The sequence below is a fragment of the Triturus cristatus genome, chromosome 3_2 (assembly GCF_964204655.1).
Source record: "Triturus cristatus chromosome 3_2, aTriCri1.1, whole genome shotgun sequence".
Classification (NCBI taxonomy): domain Eukaryota; kingdom Metazoa; phylum Chordata; class Amphibia; order Caudata; family Salamandridae; genus Triturus; species Triturus cristatus.
Genome location: NC_140584.1, coordinates 1,127,806,369 through 1,127,832,705, shown reverse-complemented (window position 1 = coordinate 1,127,832,705; position 26,337 = coordinate 1,127,806,369). Strand labels below are relative to the sequence as shown.

Here is a 26,337-nt window from a genome sequence, read left to right as displayed (position 1 = left end):
TCAGACAGTAAAACATTGACAGCACCACACCTAAAGGATCCCACTCCAAGTTAGAAAATAAAACTTTCTTTCATAAATAAAACAAGACCCAGAGATATTGACTTTTAATGTTTAGGTAAAAATAGTGCCAAAAACCACAAAGCACCTACTCTGGATATCTGGTTGTGCCAGTCCAGGACAAAGTTTAAAGTTGAGGCCGATCATGATGTAGCACAGACTAGCTGCAGGGTCCAGCTAGGACAGCTGCAGAAAATATGGTGCGATGAAGAGGCCTGCGTCCTCATCAAGAAACTTGTTGTAGGGGCTTGCGATGGGAAGTCTGACATCGAGGATTCAGGGCAATATGTCGGTTCCAAAGAAGTGCAAGGCTATGTTGCGGAGTCTGGAGTCATCGCTGAGGTGGCTGTCATTGAGGAATGAGCGGGCCTGCGCGGTGGATGCATTGAGCAGTCTGAGCGATGCAGCAGTGCCGAAGAGCTGCAATGCGGGTCTTTGCTACAGGTCCAATTCACACAGAAGCGATTCTGCTAGGGTATTCACACCTCATGAGCCAGTTCTGCTGGATCCACAGAGGATGGCAGAGCACCTTCAGGCCACTTCCAAGGGTCCAGGACTGGGGTGGCCCCACTTAGTAGGGTAAACTCACAGATGGCAGTGTCCAGGCTCAGAGGTAAGGTTGGTGGAGGTCAGGTATGTCCCTGAGGCTACAGATCAGGAGGCCGGTCAACTAGCCATTTGAGTCACTCTAGGTTCAAGAGATGCAGGTCTAGTCCTTCTCGCCCAAGCAAGAGGGCAGCAGACAGCAGGACAGCACAGTAGGGCAGCAGGGCAGCAGACAGCGGGTCAGCACAGTAGGGCAGCAGGGCAGCAGACAGCAGGTCAGCAGAGTAGGGCAGCAGTTCCTTCTTAGCAGCAGCCCAGCAGAGTGCCAATCCTTGGAGCTGCACAGCAGTCCTTCTTCCTGGCAGAGCCTCCAAAGGTTCAGATGTGTACTGAAGAATTGGTGTCTGAGGTCCAGTATTGATACCTAGTTGTGCTTTTGGAGTTGGTGGAAGCTTCTAGAGGATTCCCTTTGAAGTCCCTAGGCATCCTGCCTTCCCTGTTCAGGCTCCAGACTAACTACCAGGTGTGAACAGTCGAGGTCCACACCGGGCATAACCAAACCACATGAAAAAAATCTGCATCTGTCACCGAGCAGCCAAAGAAGTTGGCTTTTGGAGCCACTGGGGGTCCTATAGGATTGATGGAGGTAATTGAGTTGGATCAACCTAAGGCATGTGGAGATGGCAAGTTCCCGTGGGGCCATCCTAGCAGCCCTTCAGTCAGTGTCATCCAGCTGCCCAATCCACAGATCACACCTCTGTTTCAGCCTTGCAAACTGGTTAGGGGAATTGATGACCAGAAAATGGTAATCCTAGGATATTGCACTTTTTTCAAGCCTACCAGTCAACAGTTTAACCACTGGGTACTAAAGTCCGGGACATCGGTCTCTAAGGGGAAGTGAACTGCAAGAGCGGGCTGAAGTTGTAGGCACTTGTGAAATTGAGTACCAGAAAGTTGATATTGCTTTAGTAGAGTTCAAAACGTCCCCAGACCAGATATACCCGACCTGACGAATTGCTATCCTGTCCCATTTTGCAAACCGTTCAGGCCTGTGGGTGAAAAGGAATTTAAAATTAATTGCACCCTGCCCTCTGTGCTGTCGAGGGCCTATCCTAAGGGTGACATATCTATTAAATAGGAAGGTTTGGGTCTGGCAAAATAGCACTCTAAACTGCACACACAGGCTTTTTAGTGGCAAGGTTGAGACATGTTGAAATGGCGGGTCAGGTGAGTGGCACGATCAGTGCTGCAGGCCTAGAACTGGCATTTAATTTACAGGCCCTGGGTGCAGTAGTGCCACTTAACTAGGGACTTATAAGTAAATTAAATATGCCACTTTTGGATAAACGAATGTGACAGTGTTTAGGGGAGAGAGCACAAGCACTTCAGCACTGATTAGCAGTGGTAAAGTGCACAGAATCCTAAGGCCAGCAAAACCAAGACCAGCACAAAAATGGCAGAGGAAGGCAAAACGTTGGGGGAGACAGACCTAAGGCTGGCAGGTCTGACACTCACCAAAGATGCACGTATGATCAGTTGTTATTGATGGACTTCTCAGCACTGCATCGCAGTAGAGCAGCTATTTCCACTGTAGATTGGAAGTTACAAAAGCAGTATTTCTTATGAATTATACAGATAGGTAGAATCGAAGCATGCCTTTTAAACATCACTAGTATTTGTATTGAACAGACTCCACATATGGCCACACTAGTAATTATAGGGCATATCTGGTGTGAACCAGGTCTTCTATTGGAATTCTCAAGGGCATATTATCAAGCCCATTATCCCCGCTTTAGCGGCAGTTTTCTGCCGATAAAGCGGTGATAATTTTAACGTCGGTCCTTGATAATATGCCCCCAAATTAGATGCAAACTCCTACACATACAAAAAGTAAAAACACTACAAATAATGAACACATCTGTTCCGGGAGTCAGCATTCGTGTATTTAATCTAGAACTTTTGTAAAGCGCTTCTTGCTGCTAATAGCAACCTCGGAGCAATTTGCGGAAGGAATTAGAATTAATGTTGTAAGAGCGATTAATGCAATACGAAGGCTTGGGGTCTTGTATTACATCGGGAACCGGCGTGCTTTCATCACAAACCTGTAATGGAGCCACAATGGGTGCGAAAAGAACAAGGCAAAGAACAAAGGGGGAATATTATCAAGACAGGCGCTAAAATTATCGCCGCTTTAGCAGCAGAAAACTGCCGCTAAAACGGCGATAATGGGCTTGATAATATGCTCTATGGAATTCCAATTGAAGCCCATGTTCGACGTCCTTCACATCTAACATGGGCTTCAATTGGAATTCCATAGAGCACATTATCAAGACCATTATCGCCGTTTTAGTGGCAGTTTTCGGCCACTAAAGCGGCGATAATTTTATCAATGTCAAATCTGTCTAGAACCACTTTGTAAATCAGGCCGCCCAGTCTTAAAACTGATTTAACCGGGTAAAGACGTTGTGAATGAAGAGTGTCTTTTTTTATTTTTAATTAAGTTTTTATCAGGAAAGTACAGCTGGAAGAATTTTTTAAAAAGCCATCTATGGTGGGGTACCAACTACCAACAGGTTATATAGATACAATATAACACATGATGAACGCATTTCATACGCCACCGGAGTTGTTAAGATTGTGTCAAACCAGACAAGAATTTTCTTTCATCCTTTTTTCCTGGCTTCAGAAGATCCTTTATAGATGAGATCTAAAACCGGGGTCACAGGGGATCGTTGCGCCTCTACTGGGGGGCAGGAGGAGTTTGCATAGGGGGCTTTACATAGGAAGGATTTCTAACTGAGTGTAGGGCCATCCCTGGATGAACCACCCTACCCAGCCCTGTGCAGGGAGGCGTGTCTGCTCCCCTCCCCCCTCCTCCCCTCCGTCTCCCCGATTAAGCCACATTTTTGTTCTAATCCGAGACAAATTAGCGGGTCCATGCGCGTCAGCTGTGGTGCTCTGCGGCCGTCGATAACCGAAACATTTCCCCCAGGCCCCGGCCACCGAGAGAGAACTGGCCTCTTTCCTCATCCCATTTAGAGCGGGAAACATGGGTGAGTGTTTGTTTATTGCTTTTAACTCTTTGGCAGGTTGCATGTCAGAATATCATTAGTAAAAACATCACGCCCCAAATGTTATTTGAAAACATATTGCCCCATTGTGTGAATATGTTCTATTATCAACTCCAGTGGCGATATTTTTTTAATGTTATTTATGAAAAGGTATTCCAGTCAGGCAATATTTTGGTTACGATGTTCTGGTTCCATGGATTTTGGACACTAGGGGGCAGATTTATGTTCCCTGGCGCATCCCTGCAAATCAGCATGGATGCGCCAGGGAAGATGCGTCACGCAAGTTTGCCCTTGCGCCACCGCAGATGCGCCGCATTTACAATGTGGTGCATCGTGGCGCAAGGACAAGCAGATGCGTGACGTATCTGCCGGCATAAGGTTGGCGCAGTGCTGAAGTTGTGTCGCAAGCGCGACGGAATTCAGCAATGTGACAACCTACGCCATACCTAACATGGTGCGTCAAGCCTTACGCCTGCAGAGTTTTGACGCATCAGCGTTGGGAAAGTGACTCAGTGAAATCTTATAGATATCACTGAGTCACTTTTCAGGGGCGTTCCTGCGACGGTACGCCCCCCCTGCGTGGAAACGCCCACATGAAACCGGACGCAGGTTTCACACCGTGACGCATCTCCATAGATGCGTCACGATGTAAATAGGGCGCAACATGGCGCAGGGTTTATGCCGCCGCTCCATCACAAAAGTGACGCAACGGCGGTGTAAAAGTGCCGCAACTCCAACATAGATCTGCCCCTAGAAATCTTCCCATCTTGAGAACTACAAGGGGTGGATTTACAACAAAGTAACGCAGCACGGTGCAGCATGTCATTTTGCTGCGCCGTGCTGCGTGAGTTTGGAAAGCACAGAGATGCGACATATTTACAAGAATATGTTGCATCTCTGAGCTTCCCCTGCGCTGGCTCACAAACTGCAGCCATGCGCCGGCGTAGGCACCCTTGCACCATGGTGCATGGATGCGTGCGTTGTGGGGAGATTGTTTTTGTGCCGGAAGGTACATCTTCCTGCACAAAAACAATCACAGGAGGCTTTTTCCTCTTTCAATGCGTGCTGTAGAATGCAGCACACATTGAAAGAGAAAACAAGCATTGGCATAGCCAATAGGTCTCGCTTTTGGGACCTTATAAGTATTTAGTTATGCAGCACAATATCCTTGGTGCAACAACATCAACCGTTGCACAGCTAAACACTTATAAGGTCCCAAAGGCGATACCTCTTAGCTATGCCAATGCTTGTTTCTCTTCTGTCGCACACAGCTTCCACTGGCCTTGGCAAGGGCATGGTCATAAAATCTAAATCGGAATCTAAAATATAGTTTAACAGATTGGGCAAACTCAGTACCAAGTTAACCTGAATATGCGATTTATTGCTATTAGGTTTGCTCTTGTCACCAGGGTACTGCACTACATGCCTTCAGTCCTGCGCTTCCTTTTAAAAGTCATTTAATTTGGTACTCCTATCAAAATTGCTAAATTGAAGCCAACCAAGTCTACAACTATAAAAGCACCGTAGGTTATTCAATAAAAGCCCATGCCTGAAAACTAACGTTCCCCGATGGCATAGCGTCATCTGATGATAACCATACTTATAGGGCAAATTCACTCAGAGTTCGGCAGCTGTACTAAATGCCTGTTACACTGATAGAATATTAAAGAATGACCACGGGACAGCTGTGTCAAAAAGGCTGCCAAAATGGAAGGCCATATAGGCGCATTTCATTAGCTGATCTCACTGTGATGATAAAAAACAGAATTGGGTGGGACTCTGATATCACCTGCATGCGCACAAACGAGAACATGTCTTTGGAAAGATTCGAGCATCACATCTCAGGCCCTCTGAAGCCCTTCTGCTGATTCCCAGCAACACCAAACGTTGTTTACTGATCGCCACAAGCCTTGTCATCAATGATCTCTGGACATCTGCCTTTGCTGTCAGTTTTCTCTTCCCAAAACAGCAGTGTCAAAATATAAGATGTTTTGTATAGCGCTGAAGTTTGATCAGGACAAGCGCGGCGCCCTGCTCGCCAGGTCTACCTCCATCGCACAACAAGCAACCATGTCACGTCTAGACCAATTCATGAAAAATAAGGCGAGCGAGCCACAGACGTGGGGCTCAACCATTTCCAACCACACTCCTTGTAGCCTTTGTGAACACATAAAGTTTTGCAAAAACCTAGACAGAACAAAGCAAGACTCGCCAAAAGGCTGCGGTTTTCTAACTAGATCTGCTCCCCCGTATGGAACACAGGCCAACGCCAGACCTGCGAGCTTTGCTATTGCTTGTTTCTTTTAATGACCCAGCCTGCCTTGAGTCTGTGGTGAATTATGAAACAATTGTGCGCTCCCCTCTTGCGGAGAGGCACAGTTACCCCCGCTGGGCTCCCCTGTCATCTGTCATTGTGCGGGGGCATTCGTTAGGGATCCACACGAGATTGTCGCTTGTAGGCTCCACATGGGAGGCTGCCCTTACCCCGGGAGGGTCTGGTTTATTGTTCGTGAATCTCTTGGTATTTGTTTAGGGCTTAACACCAGAAGAGACAGTCAGTCCTCTGAACGTTATAACTACAGTTTTACTTTGGATAATTGTGTTAGGGAATTCTTTTGAAATGTCAAATTGTTTGCGTGCCAAACAGCAGTGCAAACATGCCACGGTTAGAATAACATCTCGTTGATGACTCTCCTACAGTGAAAGATGAGATAATACGTTTGCAGTGCAGAATGTTTGCACGTTAACCTATACATACATCCGGTTTATACCGGAGCACCCTGTCGCATGAAACACCCTAACAAGCTCAAACAAGCAGGCTTGCGGCCGCGAAAGTGATCACGATCGCGAACAAACACGGCCGCGAAAGTGAAAGTAATTGCGTCAAGCACGGTGCCCGCGCACATGCACCGTAGCTCTAGGCTGGCCTAGTAGCACTTTTTGGAGCCCTCTCAAAAAGTCTCGCCAGACCAGCGCATGCGTTGGGTCAGGCGAGACCTAAAAACGAGGAGAAATGAAAACATTTCTCCTCGTTGCGCCTCGCTACGCCACCTCTAAGGTGGCGTAGCATTCACCCGCATCTCCAGATTTTTGATTTCTCGTAAATCTGGAGATGTGTCTTGTTCCATGGGTGTTGCGTGGGAACACCCACAGCAACACCAATGGAACACCCCTTCAACGCACAGTGCTGCGTGTGAAGGGGCCATATTTACGAGGAGAGGAAAAGTCACGCAGGGTGGCTTTTCCTCTCCTTGTAAATATGGAGGAGCCCCCTGCGCCACCAGTACGTCACGAAAAGTGACGTAGTGGTGGTGCAGGGGGCGTGTAAATCTTTCCCCAAGTGTTGTACAAGTTATTAACCCCCAATTTCATAGCGCCACATACCAAAGTGCTTGTGATCAGGCGCCCTCTGGTGAGTAGTGCAGCGTTTGGTGCAAACATCTGTTTCCAGTTTTCTGTGAAGGTGGGTATGAGGCGGAGTTATTGCGCACCGAGAGTATTTGTTACAGGAAACGGACTGCGCTTGAGGTACTCAAAGAGAAGCTTACACAATAACAATGCAACATAACACCTCATTATAATAATATAGGACCACATTAACTCAACTCTAATACAGTCCCACTCAATACAACAATAGAACCACACAAAGGAAGCTCCCCAACTCAAAAAATCTTCATGCTGCAACACACCAAAACAATAAAACATGAACACAAAAAAAGCATACCAACACAAAAGCAACATTTCATAGTACTTTGCATTTGTGATTTTGTGTTAGTGTGTTGGCATGACATTACAGTTTTGTTGAGGTGGTGATGTTTTATAATGAGTCTAGTGTTATAGTATTACTTTCTCGTGCTGTTTTGTTTTGTTGTCACGGTTGTTTTGCTATTGCGTTGGTTTGTGAATGTATTATACTTGTATGTTTTGTTTTGTAGTGGTTGATAGATTCTGGTGTTTACCATTGTTTTTAGTCTGCGCTATTGAGTTGTTGAGTTGTCTTATTGTATTCTTCAACTGTCTTGTTGGGTTGCATTGTGTTACAGCGTTTCTGTGTTGTTGGTATTCTGTTTATTTTCTGTCGCCTACCTTGTAGACTTTACCAAATATTCTTATGTTATCATTCTAAAGTAGCACACCACATTTTAGAAGTCCAGTGAAAAACAAGCATTGAACACTGTCATATATACCAATCTACCACTGCTAGAGCTCTGCTTCTTTTCAGGCCACCAGCCGGCCCCAAACTGTGGCACAGACCTTGCTGTAAACTAACACATCCTACATGCATATGACCCAGCCTCAAGGGTTTTGATTGACAAAGGAAGATAGAATTTGACAATGTGTGTCACCAGCCCTACAGTGAATAAAATAAACTTGTCTTCTAGAAACATTTACCTGTGCCTTGCAGACTGGGATGCGCTCCGATCAATCACAGAGGCAGTTTGCAGTATGCAAATTAATGTGCTATTTTTCCAAGGTCACATTCACAGTCGAAACAAGTAATCTTTTGGGTCAAAATTAGGTATACAGCTGTTGTTTCTTTTTCTAAAGGATATTTGCAGCATCTGTGGTAAATGTGCGCCTCAGGTGTAGTACAGCCATGCCAGCCCTCATTACAAGTTGGGTGGAATAGGGTGTGGCATTTCCCACCCCACAGTGATGAAATTATCACCTGTGTTACATACCTCCTATTTTGAGTTTTCAGCTTGGAAATGGGGCATAACATGCAGAATCTTTTTAATACACTGAATTCCACATGTTTTGCCTTTTCATATAAGCTTTTTTCTCTGCTAAATTTCGGCTCTTGTGACCGTCTATAATCTGTCAGTGGACAGCTGTGAGGGTGTGAGCCCTATTGCGCTACTTGTGATAGTGATCCCCCTACTTGTAACGAGGACCTTAGCACTAATGCTGAACTCGCGCCTCTTTGCGATGGGAGTCAGCCGGATGTTTTGCTTATGAAAAGTAAGGGAAGAGAAGAGGTGTTGGAGGGTCAAAGATAATCAGTAATGAGTGAGGAATGACAGTGTCCTAAAATGGGTTCTGGGCTAAAATGGGATTTTTGGGATTTTTGAGGAGCGGTGGCTACCTCGCAATCTAGGTGGTGGGGCACGGGGGGGGGGTTGAAAATAAATTAATAAATAAACTTACCGCCTCCCCCACTGCACGCCTCTCTTCCGTCCTCACTCTGCTGCACCCAAGCTCCCGTACTCTCCCAGCCAATCACGACGCTGAATGAGCAGTGTCGTGATTGGTCTGAGCGGCCTGTTTGGCTGTTCAGGCAGTGCCTGGGAGCCTGGGCATGTTTTCCACCGGGCTTTTGTCTCTAATTGTTTCAGTCACTTCAGGGAACACAGGACATCATAACGCGCACAAGACGAAGCACGTGACTAGCCGCTGCTGTCCCTTCTGTACTAAGACAGGCATAGGGCCTGATTTAGATGTCGGCGGACGGGTTACTCCGTCACAACGGTGACAGATATCCTGTCCGCTGAAATATAAATCCCATTATATCACTTTCAATTTATAATTCGCCGGACGGGATATCCGTCACCGTTGTGACGAGTAGCCCATCCACCAAGATCTAAATCAGGCCTAAAGTCTTCATTCAGAAAACATCCTGCCTCCTGATTGGCTCTGTGCTTGCCCAATCAGGACTGAGCACACATGAAACTCTATCTGCAGTCAGACTCCCAGAGTCCCAGTACAACTTCATAGTGAATTTTCTCTACACTAAGCCAATGGATATGCCTACAGATATTTGCACAGACCTCTAAGCATATCCCTCAGCTCCAATGTCCTTAACTTTTAAAAGACTTTCCTAGGATGGTCTTGCCTCGTACATGTGTGACCTTCTGCATCTTGCGCACTGATAATAATAATACTTTATTGCGTGATTAAAAAAAACCATTGCAAGTACAAAATTAAAATATCAAGAAAGATTCATTTAAAATAAGACTAGTTTAGTCCAGTAAACTTAGGGATCTTGCGCACTGCGGCTTTGCACGCATTCATTGTGTGAGAGCCTCATGGTTCCTGCCCCCCTTAACCCCTTCAGTGCCCGCCCCTTTCCCCGCCCAGTGCCGGCCGTTGCATTAGCGGGCGGGGTCTATGACGAGCTGGACTCGTCATGGGCACAGCGCCACCGCGGCCCATGACGAGTCCAGCTCGTCATTGGCACTGAAGGGGTTAATGCCAATTGTAATCAGAGAGTGAGACTTTAAATGTGTGCATGCGGGTCAGTACCTTCATGCAGTGGGATGTCCCCCGGAACGGACAAACGAGTTAGATTAAGCGTGAAATCAACACAAATGCGCATCTAAAACGTAATTGGTACTTTCAATCTTTGTGAATTAGCGAGAGCAAACCCACCGTAAAGAACAGTTTGAAATCTAGAGTGTGAGACAAAATGTAGCCCAGTAGAACAGCAAGATTCACATAGCAGAACACAGTGGTGTCCACATACCTCCACCAAGAAACTATTGTGATCCTCCTCGCAAAGCAACTACCACTGGTGGTAAATTACTAATCCACCCACAGCCGGATTGCCAGTATGGCTTTTAAAAAAATTGCACTTAAGTCTAGTGCAATAATTCTTGCATATTCTGAATTTTATGGAATTACTCGAATAATGTAGTAGTTATGTCATCAAAAGCCACACCTTACCCCGTGTTTAGTGCAGCAGGTCAGACCTGCCCACATTTAATAAATGGTGTGTTCTCTATTGCACCTGTTGGTTACCAGGGGCGATAAGCGCGTCACCGCTTGTAATTGGCATCTCTGCTAAAAAATAAGTTTGCACAGGAACATCCATGTAATTGGAGTCTATTACTGCTCTACTGTGGAGTATTGCCGGCTGCACTCGTATTATCGATGCCAGTCTACACTTGTCAACGACCAAATGCCAAACACTCTATACATGTGTACATTTATATATGAATGTTTCTATAGCGTGTACTGCTCCCAGAGAGCGCGTTACAGATTTGATGCGCCTTGAGACCCGTAAGGGTGAGTAGTTAGCGCTTTACAAATACCGGATTCATTTTATTTAGGCCATTGTCCTAGAAAGATTCTTTCACGGGGCACATTAAAAAGTATTACACATTTTGCCAAAAATTGAAGAAAAGGGAGTGATTTCTGCTTCACCATTTGAGTCATTTTATCATAAGGAAGGCAAATGACATTGTTAAGTGACTGAACTTTCTTTTCTCTTCCAGACCTCTGAAGAAGAGCTCTTTGGAAACACAGAGGAGAGCCCGTCCTTCCAAGCCTTCTTGAGTCTGCTGGGAGAAACCGTGCTCCTGCTGGACTTCAAGGGGTGGGTGAGACCAGCAAGCAGTGCGGCTGAATTTAAGTGCAGATGGGGTGGTGTATAGCGAGTCCTGGGATATACATATCATGCAATGTGGTGTGGTAAGGCAGCATCAAACCGTTGTAAGCTGGCAGAACGGAAAGCCAATAGGCTTGAGGGAAACTCAACCGCTTGTCGCGCTGTAACATCAATGCACATTATCGTGATGTGTTTTGGTTTCTTCTGTGATTGGTATTCGCAGGTCATTCGTTTGGCTTCGTAATGCTATCAGGGTTTCCTAGGTGTCCACACAGGTTTTCATCATAGATTGGAGTCTGCTTTGTTTTGTGATGCCCGTGTTGGGCATTGGGATCTGACCAGGCTCTAGGGTTGTGTGGCAATGCCCGATCTATGACCTGCGGGTATCTGATTTGGAGCCTGAAAAGTATGGCAGGAGCACCTTACGTGCTTTCGATTCGTCTCCCAGGCCAGACCCAACCTGATACCTAGCAGCTTGAGATGGTCTAATGTGGTGTTGCTGGCCATTGTGCCATGGTTAACCTGCATTGGAGTCATGTGCATCATAAAGCTGTGGTGTCTTGGGCTCTCAGTGCCTTCTAAACCCGTTGTGTGCCGCGTGTAATACAATTGTGAAGAGCCTGGTCAGTGTACATAGGAGGACAGACACCAGATTGATGAAGATCAGGGTGAATTTGGAGGCTAGGCTTAGCAGGCCTTGAGGAATGTGTATGAATGTCAATGTGCATTAAAATCAGGTTTGCTTTCTAGGTACATGAGAGCCCCAGTGTCAGGGTCTGTACCGAGACCAGTCATATGTTTTATCTGTGTCCTTTCAAAACACAGGTCGGCCTTATTTTCTGTGGCCGTGGCACTCCTTTTTAATGGTGCCATGGGTGTGAGCTCTGGAAGAGCTGGGAAGCTGTGAGATCTTTGGGGCTATACATTTGGCAGTGGAATCATCTCCCCATGTTCCAGACATGAACCATCCTAAAGCAAAGATCAAGGTAATCTGGCACCAATTAAGGTCACATTGTTGATGAAACAGGCGACCCACTGCAGCAGATAGAACTCAGGGCCTCCAAGAAAAACAGTAATGCAACCTTGGGGCTAAATAGGGTAAAGCTGTTTCTGTACATTGTTCATAAGATTCTTGTGCCCCTGCTGCCTATCTCAGTGGACCTCCACTCTATATTCATGGCAAATTGGAATCTTGGACCAATGGGGATACCTTGCACAAGGTCACACTTCCCACTTACCAGTGGTACAGTGCAAGGTATCACCACACCCGTGCAACAGGAAGTGTGAACCTGACATGAGTCAGAGGACCACAACATAAAATGCACAGATTTGATAACGAATGATGGATAAGACCAGAAGGAGTGGTTCTCAGTCATCATCAGTCGTGTGAATGCAGCAGCCATTGCTGTTGCTTGTGAGGTGGCTGTGGCAGCCTTCTCACAAGAGATAGGCTCATAAAGGATGCTGGTGTGCTTGCACACCAGAACCAGTGATGATGGAGTCCCTCGGCTATAAATGAACAGTGGTACATCTTTTGTAAATGGCGCTCACTCTGCACATTTGCAGGTCTTCTTGCCACAATGGATGGTGAATGTAGTTTTCCACAGTCTAACACGTTCAATCTTGCCCTCAAAAGATGCCTTGCCTAGCCTTTGCCATACCACAGCAACGCATTTGCTTAGTACTATGTTATGCACACAGAATAATTATATTGGGTGCCCCATGTTGGCTGGGTAATATATTGAGCACATTATATAGGCAACCCTGGGTTCCAATGAAGTACCAAAGTACTAAGGAGCCGTCAACACCAATCTATAGTGTCTTAGGTGTGGGAATTGCCCACGTCCAAACACCAGTCCTCTTTAGTTTAGACATCAGTCACTTTTTTAGGTATATGGGAGGATGGGGCCACTGTTCGGCCTGGGCAGAGTTTGTGGAGTTCCGCGTACACCAAAAGACTCTGCCTCGCTACGCCGAGTGGGAAAAACTGTGCAGGCTTCGCAAGTGGAGCGGAATTTCACGCCCAGGCCTAGCCACTTTCTCCAAAGCTGTGCAGTGAAATAGTTCCAGCTCTGTTTTGGCAGATAGTCTGTTAACGCTGGATGCTATGTGGTAGCACTGCAGTGAAGCTTGGATCAGCTGAAGATTGATGCTGATTTGAAGGATGCCGCAGTCAATTCAAACAAAGTCAAGATTATGTATTTCAGTTAATATTAGGCATTTTGGGGCTGGAAATATGAACCAGTGCTACCATCTGGGATCAGCTAAATTGGAAGTTGTATCAGCTATTACTATTAGCAGTTTTGATTGAAAAATCAAATTAATCTAGGGGCCTTTGGTATGGAGAATCTGGATTGGTGAGTCCTAGTGTAATCAGAAGTTACGGGGCCCCAATTGTGACAACTGGAGTCTTTTGTTTCTTTTGTGCTGAAGCCTCTTTAGAGTGGCCACCCAAAGTGGAACCCAGTGGCCATTTAAGCACTTGGCTCTAGTTAGTGTGGACGAGCTGTCCCAGGCGTACCCAGGGAGATGTTGTCATCTAGAAACTAAGAACTCAACAGAACACTCAGTAAATCAATATCAATTGTAACTGTACACTATCTGTGTCCCTTGACACTCAGTTGTTTGTTGTGCTGTTTCTCCTACATACGTTTCCCTACCATCTTATATTTATATATCTGTACTCAGTGCTCTTTGTCACTAAGTTATTTTTTTTTCTGCTCCTGTGGTCTTCTCCCATCTGTGTTACTTGTATCGATGTCAATATTTTTTCAAACTCTTTTACCCCTATGTTTCTCCACCATATTGTATTTGTTCTTCTGTATTCTGCTTCCCATTATTTTTATGCTATCTTTCCACATGCTATACTCCAGTCTTTTATCAGTGAACTCTGGGATCCATGCTGCTCACTTGTTTCTGTTTATGCTGAACCCCCATCTTCTTCTAAAACACTATTTTATACTGTATCTATGCACTCTGAGCCCCTTTGGACACAGTTGTTTCCTGTGATGTTGCTTCCTCCACGTGCCCCCCTAAAGTACTTTATGTTTTTAGGGATATCTCTAAATGTCAATCCATTCTTCAAGGTCTGAAACTACTGCACTGGCTGCCTTATCAAGCAGAGAATACCATTTAAAGCTCTTATGGTAATCTACAGGGCTGTATATAACAATAATTCGCAATGCAATAGTTCTCACAATTGCGAGATTTTGAGCTTTTGGCATTGTAAACGACAATGCCTTTTATGTATGTGTTAAAAAAACCTGCATATAATAAACGGCATTGTCATTTACAATAGAAATAGGTCAAAGTTTCTAAAACGTGAGACCTTTTGTATTGCAAATACTTGCTGTTTACAAGCGCCTCATGCTGCGCTTTCACATTTATAGAAGCCACGCCCCTTTCTTTAGACGAGCCGTGTCTCAAGAAGGCCCCTGGCCGCTATTAAAGTGAAAGTGCAGTATGGGGTGCTTTTACCAAAAAAAAGCATTTGTTTCTAAAGAAGACAAACAAATGTTTTTTTTGTAAAAACACCCAGTGAAAGCGTGCATGGCGCGCTGAATGTTGCAGGAACACGTCATGCCTGCAGTAAGAGAAACTCATTAAAGAAAATAGTACTTACAGACTAAATAGGACGTTCCGAGTAAGAACTGAAATAAAAGGGCCAGTCCAAATGAAGACAAGGCGGTACGAAGGCGGGACTTACAAGCCTATTAATAAACCAGAAGCCAACATTTACGAAGGAAAATGACACAAGCCAATGACAAATGGGCGGAAAGTGGGCAGGGCTGAAAGTCCATACCCCAATACAGCATGCCTCGCAGAGCAGCGCATGCTCTGCCCAGTCTGGACCTAAAAATGTGTGTGAGACAGTTATGGAACAGATGTCTCTCTGGTGGTCTCTCCACTAGAAAATGTTGGCTTCATTAATAATTCAACACTTTTGAACCCTATGCACAGATACTGCGATACTGATAAATCCAAACTATCCCATAGAAGTGAGCATATGATAAACAAGAAGGTCCCAAAACAACACCTGTATGCTCCATGAGGAGAGCAGTGATTCAAGAAGACATACACAAGAAGCCTAGTTTCCACCATTGCTAGAACATTCTGGTCCAGTTTTAAAAGTACTAACTTCAAAGAAGATTGCATTTATTGTAGGAAATCCATGCAGAAAGCATGATACTGCTTACTTCAAGCCCACTGTCACAGCAGGAATGTGCAACTGAAGACCACCAGACAGCTGCAGGTACACGTGGACTCTCAATGTGTTCACTGACACATTTTAATCAAAACCTCAATTCTATATGCATTAACTTAATACAAAAGAGGTACAGAAAAACGGACTTTCTGCTCTCCAAGGTTGTGGATCAGGTCCCCCCAAATATCTGAGCAAGAAAGAGCCACAGACAGCAATCTCCCTTACAAAGAAGCCCTATCGTGCTATATGAACTTTTGGGAGTAAACAACTCATGCAAAAATAGGAAGCTTCATCGGCCAAATCCTATTCCGACCATAATACTGCATTGAAATAAAGAGCAAAAAAAGCATACCCAAACACAGCAAAGCACATATACAACCAAGTCAAGCAGTGTACAGAAATACTAAAAGCTGTGTTTTTTGGTTTCAAAAGTATTTGAATCCTACATGTACATTTTCTCCAAGCAAGATCTCACTTTTACACTTGATTTCACCATCTCCTCACACAAAATTCTTTGGAGACTTTGTTTTTGTCCAAAAAGAGAGTTCAAGTAATCCGCGTTGCAAACAACGCAAACTAGGAATTGGTTTCACAAATTCTGAAAGTTAATGAAGAGTTATGACATGACAAAAACAAGGAAAGTAAACAAGACAACAAATCGTGTTTGAGTAACAAAGTCTGCCATTGCCTGGATTACAGACAGTGAATATTTACCGTGTTTAACTAGGCTATAGACAGTCTGTTCCACCAGTCCCTCGGGGATGAGAGACGGATCAGCTCAATGAAAACTGTTTTCATTGTGACTGAATAAGAGTCTGGACACATTAAATGCCACATTAAGAGAATTATCAGAGTGATATTAGCACATTTTAATTTACACCCCCCCAAAGCCACTGATGAGGGATTAAACAGTCACATATGTGAATCTGGCTTCTCAGCCGATTTCATTCCGTAATTTCCAGAAACAGTTTCCCTTCTCAGATTGTAGCATCTGCTGTGCACTTTCTAAGTAGTTGAGGAGCAACACTGTCCACGAAGGCTTTCCATAGTAGCAAAAGATGATGTTGCCAAGTCGGAAGACAGTCATTATATGGGTAATATAAAAAGTTCTCTGTTTAAAATAGACAAAAAAGCGCACCATTTTTAGGCGCGCGGGTTATTTAAAAAAACCAAAAACGGTCGCAATTGTCCCGGCAGCTTCGAAAATGAAAATGAAAATGAAAGCGCGCGCAGCGAGCTAAATGTAAACAAAGGACATTGTCGTGCCTCACGTAGGACAAACTCAATGAAGAAAATAGTGCTCACAACACTAAAATAACACACACCGTGTAAGAACAGAAGTAAAGGGGCCAGTAGCCATGGGAGGATACAAATAATGATATGGCCGTACTAAGGAGGCCGTACAAGCCTATTAAGGAATCAAACTCCAGCATTTACAAAGGACAAAGACACAAGCCAATGAACAAATATGGGCGGGGCTTCTCCTCCGTACTCTATCTACGCCAGATCCCTAGAGCAGGGCTTGTGCTCTGGCTCAGGCTACACTTAAAAAAGGCCCTTACTATATTCAGGATAAAATTAAAAGAATAGACCCCCACCCCCGGCTCTCCGCTCAGCTAATCGAAACCTTTTATGCATTCCTAGGGTGCATAAAGCCAGAACGGGGTAATGTCTTTTTCCTTTTTGGAACCCAGCTTGTTGAATTCCCTTTCGGAACATCATCGGAATATTTCTCTGGAACCTGCCTTTATGGCGTCGGTACGCTCCTCTGGGAGCAGCCGTTGCACTTTAGAAATCTGTCTCATTCATGTGTGTCTGGGTACTCTCCCTACAACATCTCTCATTTGTGTCCTCATATTCTGCATTACGATCCATCATTAAATCAATCAATCAGGCGTTTGTTAAGTGAGACTACTCACCCGTAAGGGTCTCAAGGTGCTGGGGGTGGGAGGGGGTGCAGGTTCCAGTCCAACAAGAAGGTGGTCTGTCGAAGAGCCAGGTTTTGAGGTTTCTTGAGAAGATGGGGAGCGGTGTTGTCTGTCTGAGGTGGAGTGGAAGGGCGTTACAGGCTCTGGCTGGCTGCGAGAAAGGAGAAGGAGCGGCCTCCCGATCTGGTCCTTCTGGTGCTGGGGACCACGGCGTAGGAGAGCTGGGCTGATTGTAGGGTTCTTTGGGGTGTGTGGAATTTGAGTCGGCTTCTTCAGGTATGCTGGTCCGGTGTCGTGGAGGGCCTTGTGTGCGTGGGTGAGCATCTTGAAGGTGACTCTAGCCTCGATGGGGAGCCAGTGGAGTGTGCGCAGGTGCTGTGAGATGTGGCAGTGTCTTGGAAGGTTGAGGACCAGTCTTACAGCGGCGTTCTGGATGTTCTTTAGCTTGTGGGTGAGGCTTTTGTTTATTCCGGCGTAGAGTGCGTTGCCGTAGTCAAGCGTGACCAGGGCGTGAGTGACTGTCATTCTGTGTTCGAGGGCGTTCTATTTGAAGGTCTTATGTAGGAGGCGGAGGGTGTGGAAGCAGGAGGATGAGACGGAGTTGATCTGGCAGTCTATTTTGAGCTCGGAGTCTAGGATGATTCCCAGGTTGCGTTGCGTGGTCCGTGGGGGTGGGCGGGTTTCCGAGGGCGGGGGGCCACCAGGTATCGTTTCAGGCGTCGGGGTTTGGGCCCATGATGAGTACTTCTTTCTTGTTGGTGTTTAGTTTTAGGCAGCTGGTTTTCATCCACTTGGCGACAGCTTCCATGCCTTCTCGAAAGTTGTGTCTGGCGGCGTTGGGTTTGTTGGAAAGGGAGAGGATGAGTTGGGTGTCGTCTGCGTATGACACAATGTTGAATCCGTAGGTTCTGACGATGGGGGCGAGCGGAGCCATGTAGATGTTGAAGAGCGTGGGGCTGAGGAAGGACCCCTGGTGTAGGGTCCGAGAGGAAATGGAGGAGTCTGACCCGCTGCGTTCTGCCGAAGAGGAAGGAGCGGATCCAGTCGAGTGTGGCTCCAGCTTCTGTGGTTGTTTCTTTGGCTGCATTCATCCTACTTTTTCCATATGTAGGTGTTTTTTCCATGCTGACTGATCCCACGATGGTAGCTGTTTTCTCCAATGTACAGTGTTTTTTGTTGTTGTAGGTGTTTTTCGATATTTGCTTCCAGTTATAGCCTAGATAAGTCCTATGTTTGCCTACCAATGCCCTTCTTTCCAGTGCTTGATTTGTAAAATAAGTGCCAGGGCATTGACCAGGAGGCCACTGCAGCTTGCACCACCTATTGCCCCGTAATTGCTGCCATTGACGGTACCAAAACAACAACTAACCACCTCTCTTGCCTGCTAGTGTAGCAGTGCAGATTATTCCAGGTCCCCAAAGCTAAAGGAATGTTTGGGGAAGGAGATATTAGTATTTGTTTTTCTTTATTTAATCATAGATGGCACATTATTAACATCCGTGTACATATTAAACAGTATATATATGGTCATTACAGTATACATTGCTTGTCCTTCCTATTTACAATACAGTATTGTTCGTATCTTGCTGCATGTGTGTATATCGTTACACATATTAGTATCAATTACATTAATTTATTCCACTTCTCGGGTCACTATTGGTAATTCGCATATACCCCCCCTGTAGGTGTTCCAGCCTCCCCATATTCTCATCCATTTTTTAGGACAACCCCAGCGTACATATATGGTCTTTTCCACCACCATTGCTGTGTCCATATCTTTGCACCACTCCATGAGTGTGGGGGCGCTGGCTACACCCCAGTGTTTAGCAATGTTTCTTTTGGGCAACATCATTCCCAGTATCGCCCAGGTGTGCGATGTCGAGTTAAGATCCGTCGCTTCCCAGATATTAAGCAGGCAACGTTTGGGCTCTGGAGGGACTGGGTTCCCACTCACCCTCATGGTGATGGTCATGACTGTTGTCCAATATGGCATTATTACAGGACAGGCGCATAGCGTATGGAAGAATGTACCGACCACCCCACATTGTCGCAGGCAGAGCTGGGTGTCAGCTTTCCCTATCTTATAAAGAGTAGTTCTGGTGTAGTAAATTCTATGGAAGATCTTGAGCTGCACGAGGCGTAATTTGGATGCAATCGCTACTTCTCTGGGTGATGCTAGTGCCTCTTTCCAATCAGTGTCATCTAACTCTCCATGGTCCGCCCGCTACTTGTCTTGGAGCTTCTGCACGGGATTGGACAAGTTATTAATAATCTTCCGATAGGTCATGGAGATTGCTCCCGTGTCCATATGGTCCATCAATAATCTGTCCTCTAATGGTGAGGCCTCGGGTGGAGTGGTGTCAGGGGGAATTGCTGCCTTTAGGGCATGCTTGATCTGGCGGTAGTGGAATTGCTCCATCGGTGCCATCTCGTACTGGTGCTGGAGCTGTGTAAAGGCGATCATCTTTCCCTGCACCCAGAGATCTCCAACCCTGGATATTCCGATATTGTCCCAATGATTAAAGCCTTTACTCTTACCCAACCTTCCCAGTTTATCCATGACCCAGAGGGGCGTTGCTGGTGTGGCCTTGTTCTGCCACCCTAACTTTTTGCGCACAATGTTCCATACCTGGAGTGTTTGGTTCGTGGGGCCCATGAGGGCCCGGGTCTTGTCATAGAGTGCTCCATATAGTCCCTCCTCTCCCAACTCTAATCTATCAAGACTGTAGGCCGGGTCCTTGTGTGGGACATGTAGCCAGTGGTTAATCACTATCAATTGGGACGCCCAATAGTATGTTTATATGTTCGGGAGTTCGAAGCACCCATCATACCAGGTTTGGTACTGTTTTGTCATAGCTATGCAAGCTGGTTTATTATTCCAAAGGAGTTCTGCCTCTATGGCTCGGCAATAGGACTGTGGGACCAAGAAAGATGTATTTTGAAGGGCATAGAGGAACCTAGGAAGCGCCATCATTTTCAAAAGTGCCGCTTTCCCCAGGAGCGTTAGTGGCAACGATTGCCAGTGTTTGGTGTCTCTTTGCAGCTGTTTCAGGGGGGCTTGGAGATTCATAGTCATGAAGACCTCTGGGCCATGGGTGACGTGAATTCCTAAATATTTGAAAGTGTCCTCAGCAATTGTTACGTCACAGCCACACGGGAGTATTGGTGGAGGCCCTTTCAGGACATATAGCACTGATTTAGTCCAATTAATCGTGTATCCTGAATATCGTCCATATGAGCCACATATGTCTAATATGCAAGACAGGGAATGCCTGGGAGAGGCCATATAGAGGAGGATATCGTCTGCATATAAGGATATTCGATCCTCGCATCCCTCAGTCCAGCGAAGCCCGCGGATGACAGGGTCTTGTTGCACCCAGGCCGCCAGAGGCTCCAGCACAAGGGCGAAGAGAAGAGGTGACAGTGGGCAGCCCTTTCTTGTGCCTCAGTGCAGTGGGAACTCTCTGGATATATGCCCATTGGCCACTACATGGACCAGTGGAGTAGTATATAACAGCCTAACCCAGGAACAGAATTTTGGTCCGAATCCCAACTTTGCGAGGACAACAAAAAGAAAGAGCCACTCGACCATATCAAAGGCCATTCGTGCGTCCAAGGACAGCACAATGGCGTCTTATTTTATGGTATGATGTCGGCCCAACACGTTATGGAGACGTCTCAAATTTAGGGCCGTATTCCTCCCAGGCATAAACCCTGATTGGTCTGGATGTATTAATGTAGCTAGGTGTGGTGTGAGTCTATAGGCCAGGGTCTTCGCCAATATCTTGTCCTCAACGTTAGTCAGAGATATGGGCCTGTAGGAGGCACACTCCTGAGTGGGTTTGCCGGGTTTGTGGATGGCCCCTATTGTTGACATTCTGTGGTCTTGCAGAAGTTCCCCCTATCGAAACTGGCCTCATACATAGCTATGAGATAGGGCATGAGTGTCGTCGTATTTCGTTTGTACCACTCAATGGGAATACCGTTTGGGCCCAGGGCCTTTCCTGAGTGGAGTTTACTGATCGCTATTGCTATTTCTTCCATTGAGAGCTCTGCCTCTAATAGGTGAGACTCCATCTCCGTGAGCTTCGGAAGTTTGAGATCACGGAGGAACTCCTCCTCATCCTCTTGTGTTATTTTAAGCACTGAAGTGTAAACCTATTCATAGTGATGTGCTAGGAGGTCTACTATGACTTGGGGGTTCTGTGTAGTTTCTCCCGTGGGGAGCTAAAGTTCTGCGATCCACGTATCTGCCTTTTGTCGCTTGTCAAGCCAGTCCAAAAGCTTGCCGGCCTTATCACCGACTTCATATATAATAGTGTGTTGGATAGCGGAGAGTCGCGTCTTCGCTTCCTCCCATAGATGGTCTTTATACTCCTGCTTTTTAAGGAGTAGTAGATGGGCATTTGCGTCGGAGGGGTCCTGTCCCTGGGCCCTCTCCAGGTCGCCTACCTCCTGTTGCCACTGTCTGAGCCTTTACTCTTTTATGGTGCGTTAGGAGTGAGACCGCCTGCCCACAGAGCACTGTTTTGTATGCCTCCCACAGGACAAGTGGGGAGGAGACTGAGGGTGCATTCTCACTAAAGTAGTGTTTGGTGGTGTCAGTCAGTCCTTTCCAGATCTTAGGGGTCTTGAGGTATCCCGGGTATATAGGGAATATGCGACGCTGCGCTGTGGCGTGCCACGTGTATAGAGCACTGACCAGGAAGTGATCAGAGATGCCTCTCGGTAAATGTGCAACATCTAGAAAGTTTCCTATTTCCCCTGCCGGCGCCAGTATGTGATCTATTCTGGATAGGCTGTTGTGTGTGCCTGAGTGATATGTGTACTGTTGTGTCCGTGGAAAGAAGAATCCCCAAATGTCTACCAGACCTATGGTTTCTAGGAAATCTGTTAGGTTAGAGTGTGTCAGGTGTTGCTGTTGAGGGGGTGTGCTGTCTAGGGTATCATCCAATGTAGCATTAAAATCGCCTCCTATAATTAAATTGCCCTGTGGGAGTTGAAGTTGAAATTCGCTGAGCGCCGGTAACGCTAACAAGTGGAGCGCTGGGGGGATGTAGACTGACACTATGTTGATCACCCGACCTTCCCATTGACATGACAGTGCCGCGAATCGACCCTGGTCGTCTGTTTACGTGTGTTTGATGACAATTGGGTATTTTTTTTTAATAAGGATCCCTACTCCCCGTGAGCCCGATGTAAACTCAGAGTGTACCGCTAGTTTGAAACCCCAACTGTCGAGTGCTTTGCAGGCCATCCCTGTTAAATGGGTCTCTTGTAGTAGAGTTATTGCTGGTGCTTTAAGCCTTAGATATTGTAGGACTAGTCCCTGTTTGAGCTTGTCCCGGAGACCATTAACATTCCAGGATATAATAGGTAGATGCCGTGCGTGTAGTGTTGCAGGTTTGGTAGGATCAGATGGTATCACCATGGTCAGTGTTAGAGGCGTGCGCTATACGGTCTGGATAGTTTTGCAGCAATGCACGAACAGCATGATTGGATCTACGATATGCCATTCAACATATAAATACAAATAAACCAAATGAATCAGAACTTCCCCGAGAAATCCTCGTTCCCTCCCCCCTCCCTGAAAGACGGTTTTAGAACTACCCGCCACCCCAACTTTGCAGAGTGCCTATTTCCCATTACCCAGTACCTTCATAGGGGGAGAGAGAGCTCCTGGGCTGTCCCCTCAGGGGCCTTCTCGTAGACAGAATTACCCACACAGCTTTATTTAGGTGGTCATAATAAGATGCCGGAAACCCCCAGTCCATACAATGTTGCATGGGGGACTGTTAGTGGCCAGTCCTGGAAGAGTCACTGCTTCAGTGGGTCACCATAGGAGCTTATAGACCTCTTCACATATGTGTCAGTAACGCAGCGTCGTGATTCTTCACTCTGTGCCTTATCCGGACTGCGGAACGGGTCCCTGTTTGTCAGCACCTTATATGGAAGGTGCTGAAAATGCCTATTCAGTTCTCTTTGGTCGGGGTCTCTGTCACTGGCGAGTCACTCACCCGGTCCGTAGATTGTGATGTTGTCGTGCCATGGTTGGTGTTTTGTTTGGGCTTACTGCGGTGTGGGACCTGTTGCCATCCCTCTAACCAGTCCTGCGCTTCTTTCGGGGTGGTGAAGAACCAAGTCTTCCCGTCCGCCTCCACTCTTAGCTTCACAGGGAACATCATTGAGTATTTAAGTTCGAGCTTCCTGAGTTCTTGCTTTATGGCGATGAAGTTCCGTCACTGTTTAGCCACAGCAGCCGTGTAGTCTGGGAAGAAAGAAATTGTAGTTTGCTGATAATAGATCGGGGGGCGCTCTTGCTGTCTGAAGGATGAGGTCTCGATCACGAAAGTAAAAAATGCGTGCTAGTATGGGCCGAGGGGGGCGCTCCCGGCCTGGGTCTGCCCCCGGGGACATGGTGGGCCTGCTCAACCGAGAAATAGTTGGAGAGTCCTCTGGGTTGCAGGTGATTCTTGATCAGGTCCTCCACAAAGAGGTCCTCGGCAGCGTCCCCCGTTCCCTCCGGTACTCCCACAATTCGAACGTTATTGCGTCGGGAGCAACCTTCATAATCATCCAGTTTCGCCGCCATGGTTCTATTCTCCATTTCTAGCTGTTTTATTTGTTTCTTTAAGGCGGCTGTGTCTGTACTTAAAGCGGTTGTTGTTGTTTCCACCTCTGCCATGCAGGAACTGAGGTTTCTGAGATCTGCGCGGATGAGTGAGAGTTCAGTGGTAACTGTGTCTATGCCGGACTCCAGAGAGGTATGTACATTGTTGAGCATAGTCATGATATCTTGTAGTGTGATCTCTTTTCCTGTCGCTGGCCCCTTGGTTGCTGCAGTGCCAGCGTTTGCGCGGTCGTGCGGATCTTGTTCCAATTTGGAGAAAGCATACTTCTCGAGTTTGGTTATTAGTAATTTTTAATGTATATAGCATTCATAAACAACCGTTAGTCAGCTCATCTCTAAATTAGATGCACAGTTTCACCATGTGGCAGAGTGTCATAAGTGTGGTGTTGACAATTAAGTGCTGATGCCGCGCACCGGAAACTAATTAAGTGCCAGTGCCGAGCACCAGAAATCACTGGCTCAAATTAAGCACCGATTCTTTCTCAGGTTCCTATGTGAAATTGGACCCACCTTTGTTCTTCTGTCAGTAGAGGTGTGCCGCATGGCTGGGCATGCCTTTCTGCTCACTTGTACAGGCAGGGCCGGCTCAAAGGCGGTACTACCGGTGCCACCACACCAAGTGATGACTTCGGGTGGAGGGGGCCCTCTTTGTAAGTATATTATTGTTTTAAAAACACCTGCTGCCACGTTCCTGGCCTCCAGCATTTTTCAGGCAACAATACTAATGTCAAGATAACTCTGGTGATTAATATTCTTGTAGGAGAGGGACTAGATTTGTGTCTAGTAGAAGTTTTGACTCATCATAAGGTAGCACAGAGGGTTAATATGCCTGCTGAAAAGAATGTGTGCCATGCAGATCATCAAGTCCATATAATGCAAATAGGTCAGTGGGTTACTGCTTTTATCAGAGAGACACTTTTGTTACATGCCGGTTATAAGTACAAATACTAGCATAGAACAGTGAGCTATTATGTGCCATCAAAGAGCTGCATGCAAACTGCAAGATATACATTAGAGCATCATGATTTTTTTCCGTCTTTCAGTATCCTAATGTTGCAAAAAGGGTATAATCTCTAACCATTGTGTTACTTTTAAAATTCTGAGTTTTTGCATCTCCAGACCAAACATTCTTAAACTATACTGCCTACCAGTATGTATGACAGGTGACTCTTATACTTTATAGTCCTCTGTCGTTTGCAACATTTCCTATACACTGATTTACATGTGTATGATTGCTTATCTCTGTGTAATGTGTGTGTGATGTAAAGTGCTCTGACACCCCACACTGGTATGAGTGACACTATAAAGCAAATTAAATGCACCTGAGAGAGAGTGGTTGTGAAGACTTGAGGGGCACTGATTAAGGGTAGTTGTTAGGGAATCTGTGGCAGAGGTGGTCATTGGGTGGCACCAATAAACATTGCCACACTGGGCACCACCAGCGATAAAGCCGGCCCTGCACGGTACAGGTGTATCCTCCACGGGCTATCTCATCGATTTACCTTTGGCATTGGTGCCTGCCCTCTGGATTACAATGTCCCTATTTCGTTATCTCGGGTATAGGCTGTAACAGTATTTCTCCTGTTAATCCTCTCTTCCGTTTGGTTTAGTTTTCGAGGAGGACTGGATGTATCTCATGGTCAGACAGGCACAGAGTCCGTGTACACAGTGTTCCGGGACAAGGAGATCATGTTCCACGTCTCGACAAAGCTGCCTTTCACAGAAGGAGACACCCAGCAGGTAAAGGATCTTTAGGGAGCATTGAAAACAATTCACTTCATGCTGGAAGCCAATGCTTTTAAAATTGCTGGCTGAGGACCCCCTGGGAATGTGCCACGGACCCCTGGGGGTCCTCGGACCCCAGTTTGGGAAACACTGTTATAGACAATAAGGCCTTTCCTACAGGTGAGTTATTAATATTCAAAAGAGAGGGTTGAACCTGTCAAAAAAGGTTATTTTGGCAGGTCGAGTTTGCAGTTTTAAAACCGCACAGCCAGGGTACAGTGGTAGGCCTGGAGATATGTTGTACAGTTCCAGTGCCATCGATGGCACAATTAGTGCTGCATTTTACTGGCTGCATTTCATTTAGAGGCCATCAGTACACTTGGTACCATATAACCAGGACTTATGATTAAATTAAATGTGTCAATCAGGAGAATACCAATTTTACCATGCTGAAAGGAGGAGCACAAGCACTTTGCCACTGGTTGCTGGGATTAAAGTGCACAGAGTTCTATAGCCAACAACAATAGGGTTCAGCAAAAAGGCAAACAAATCCAGGGTGATCCTACAGAAAGGGCACATTTCCCACAGGTTGTATTAGACATAAGGTGCACTTTCCCTGTTTGAGTCATGGTGTAGTGTCCCTTCTTGCATCATTGCGCACTTTTAACCTAGTGCGCTTGGGTCAAACAAGGACAGAAAGCCATATTGCTAATATGGCGCTAGCCCCAGGGCAGCTGTGAACTTGTGACTGCCCTGACCTGCCCTGGGGGCAGACATTAATGAAAGGCAGAGCAGCTGTTTGAAGCATGATCCGTTTTTCACAGTACAGGTGGCACCTGGTCCGCTTT

The 26,337-nt window shown here is 46.2% G+C and overlaps 1 protein-coding gene across 3 annotated transcripts in view; it reads left to right on the top strand.

Moving 5' to 3' along the window:
- Positions 1-26,337, top strand: part of RAP1GAP2 (RAP1 GTPase activating protein 2) — a 964,048-nt gene that overhangs the window by 716,944 nt on the left and 220,767 nt on the right. For all 3 annotated transcript variants that reach the window (XM_085649926.1, XM_085649925.1, XM_085649924.1), the window contains 2 exons: positions 10,889-10,989; positions 25,375-25,504. In XM_085649926.1, coding sequence (XP_085506052.1) covers positions 10,889-10,989; positions 25,375-25,504 — 231 coding nt within the window. The remainder of the gene's footprint in view (positions 1-10,888; positions 10,990-25,374; positions 25,505-26,337) is intronic.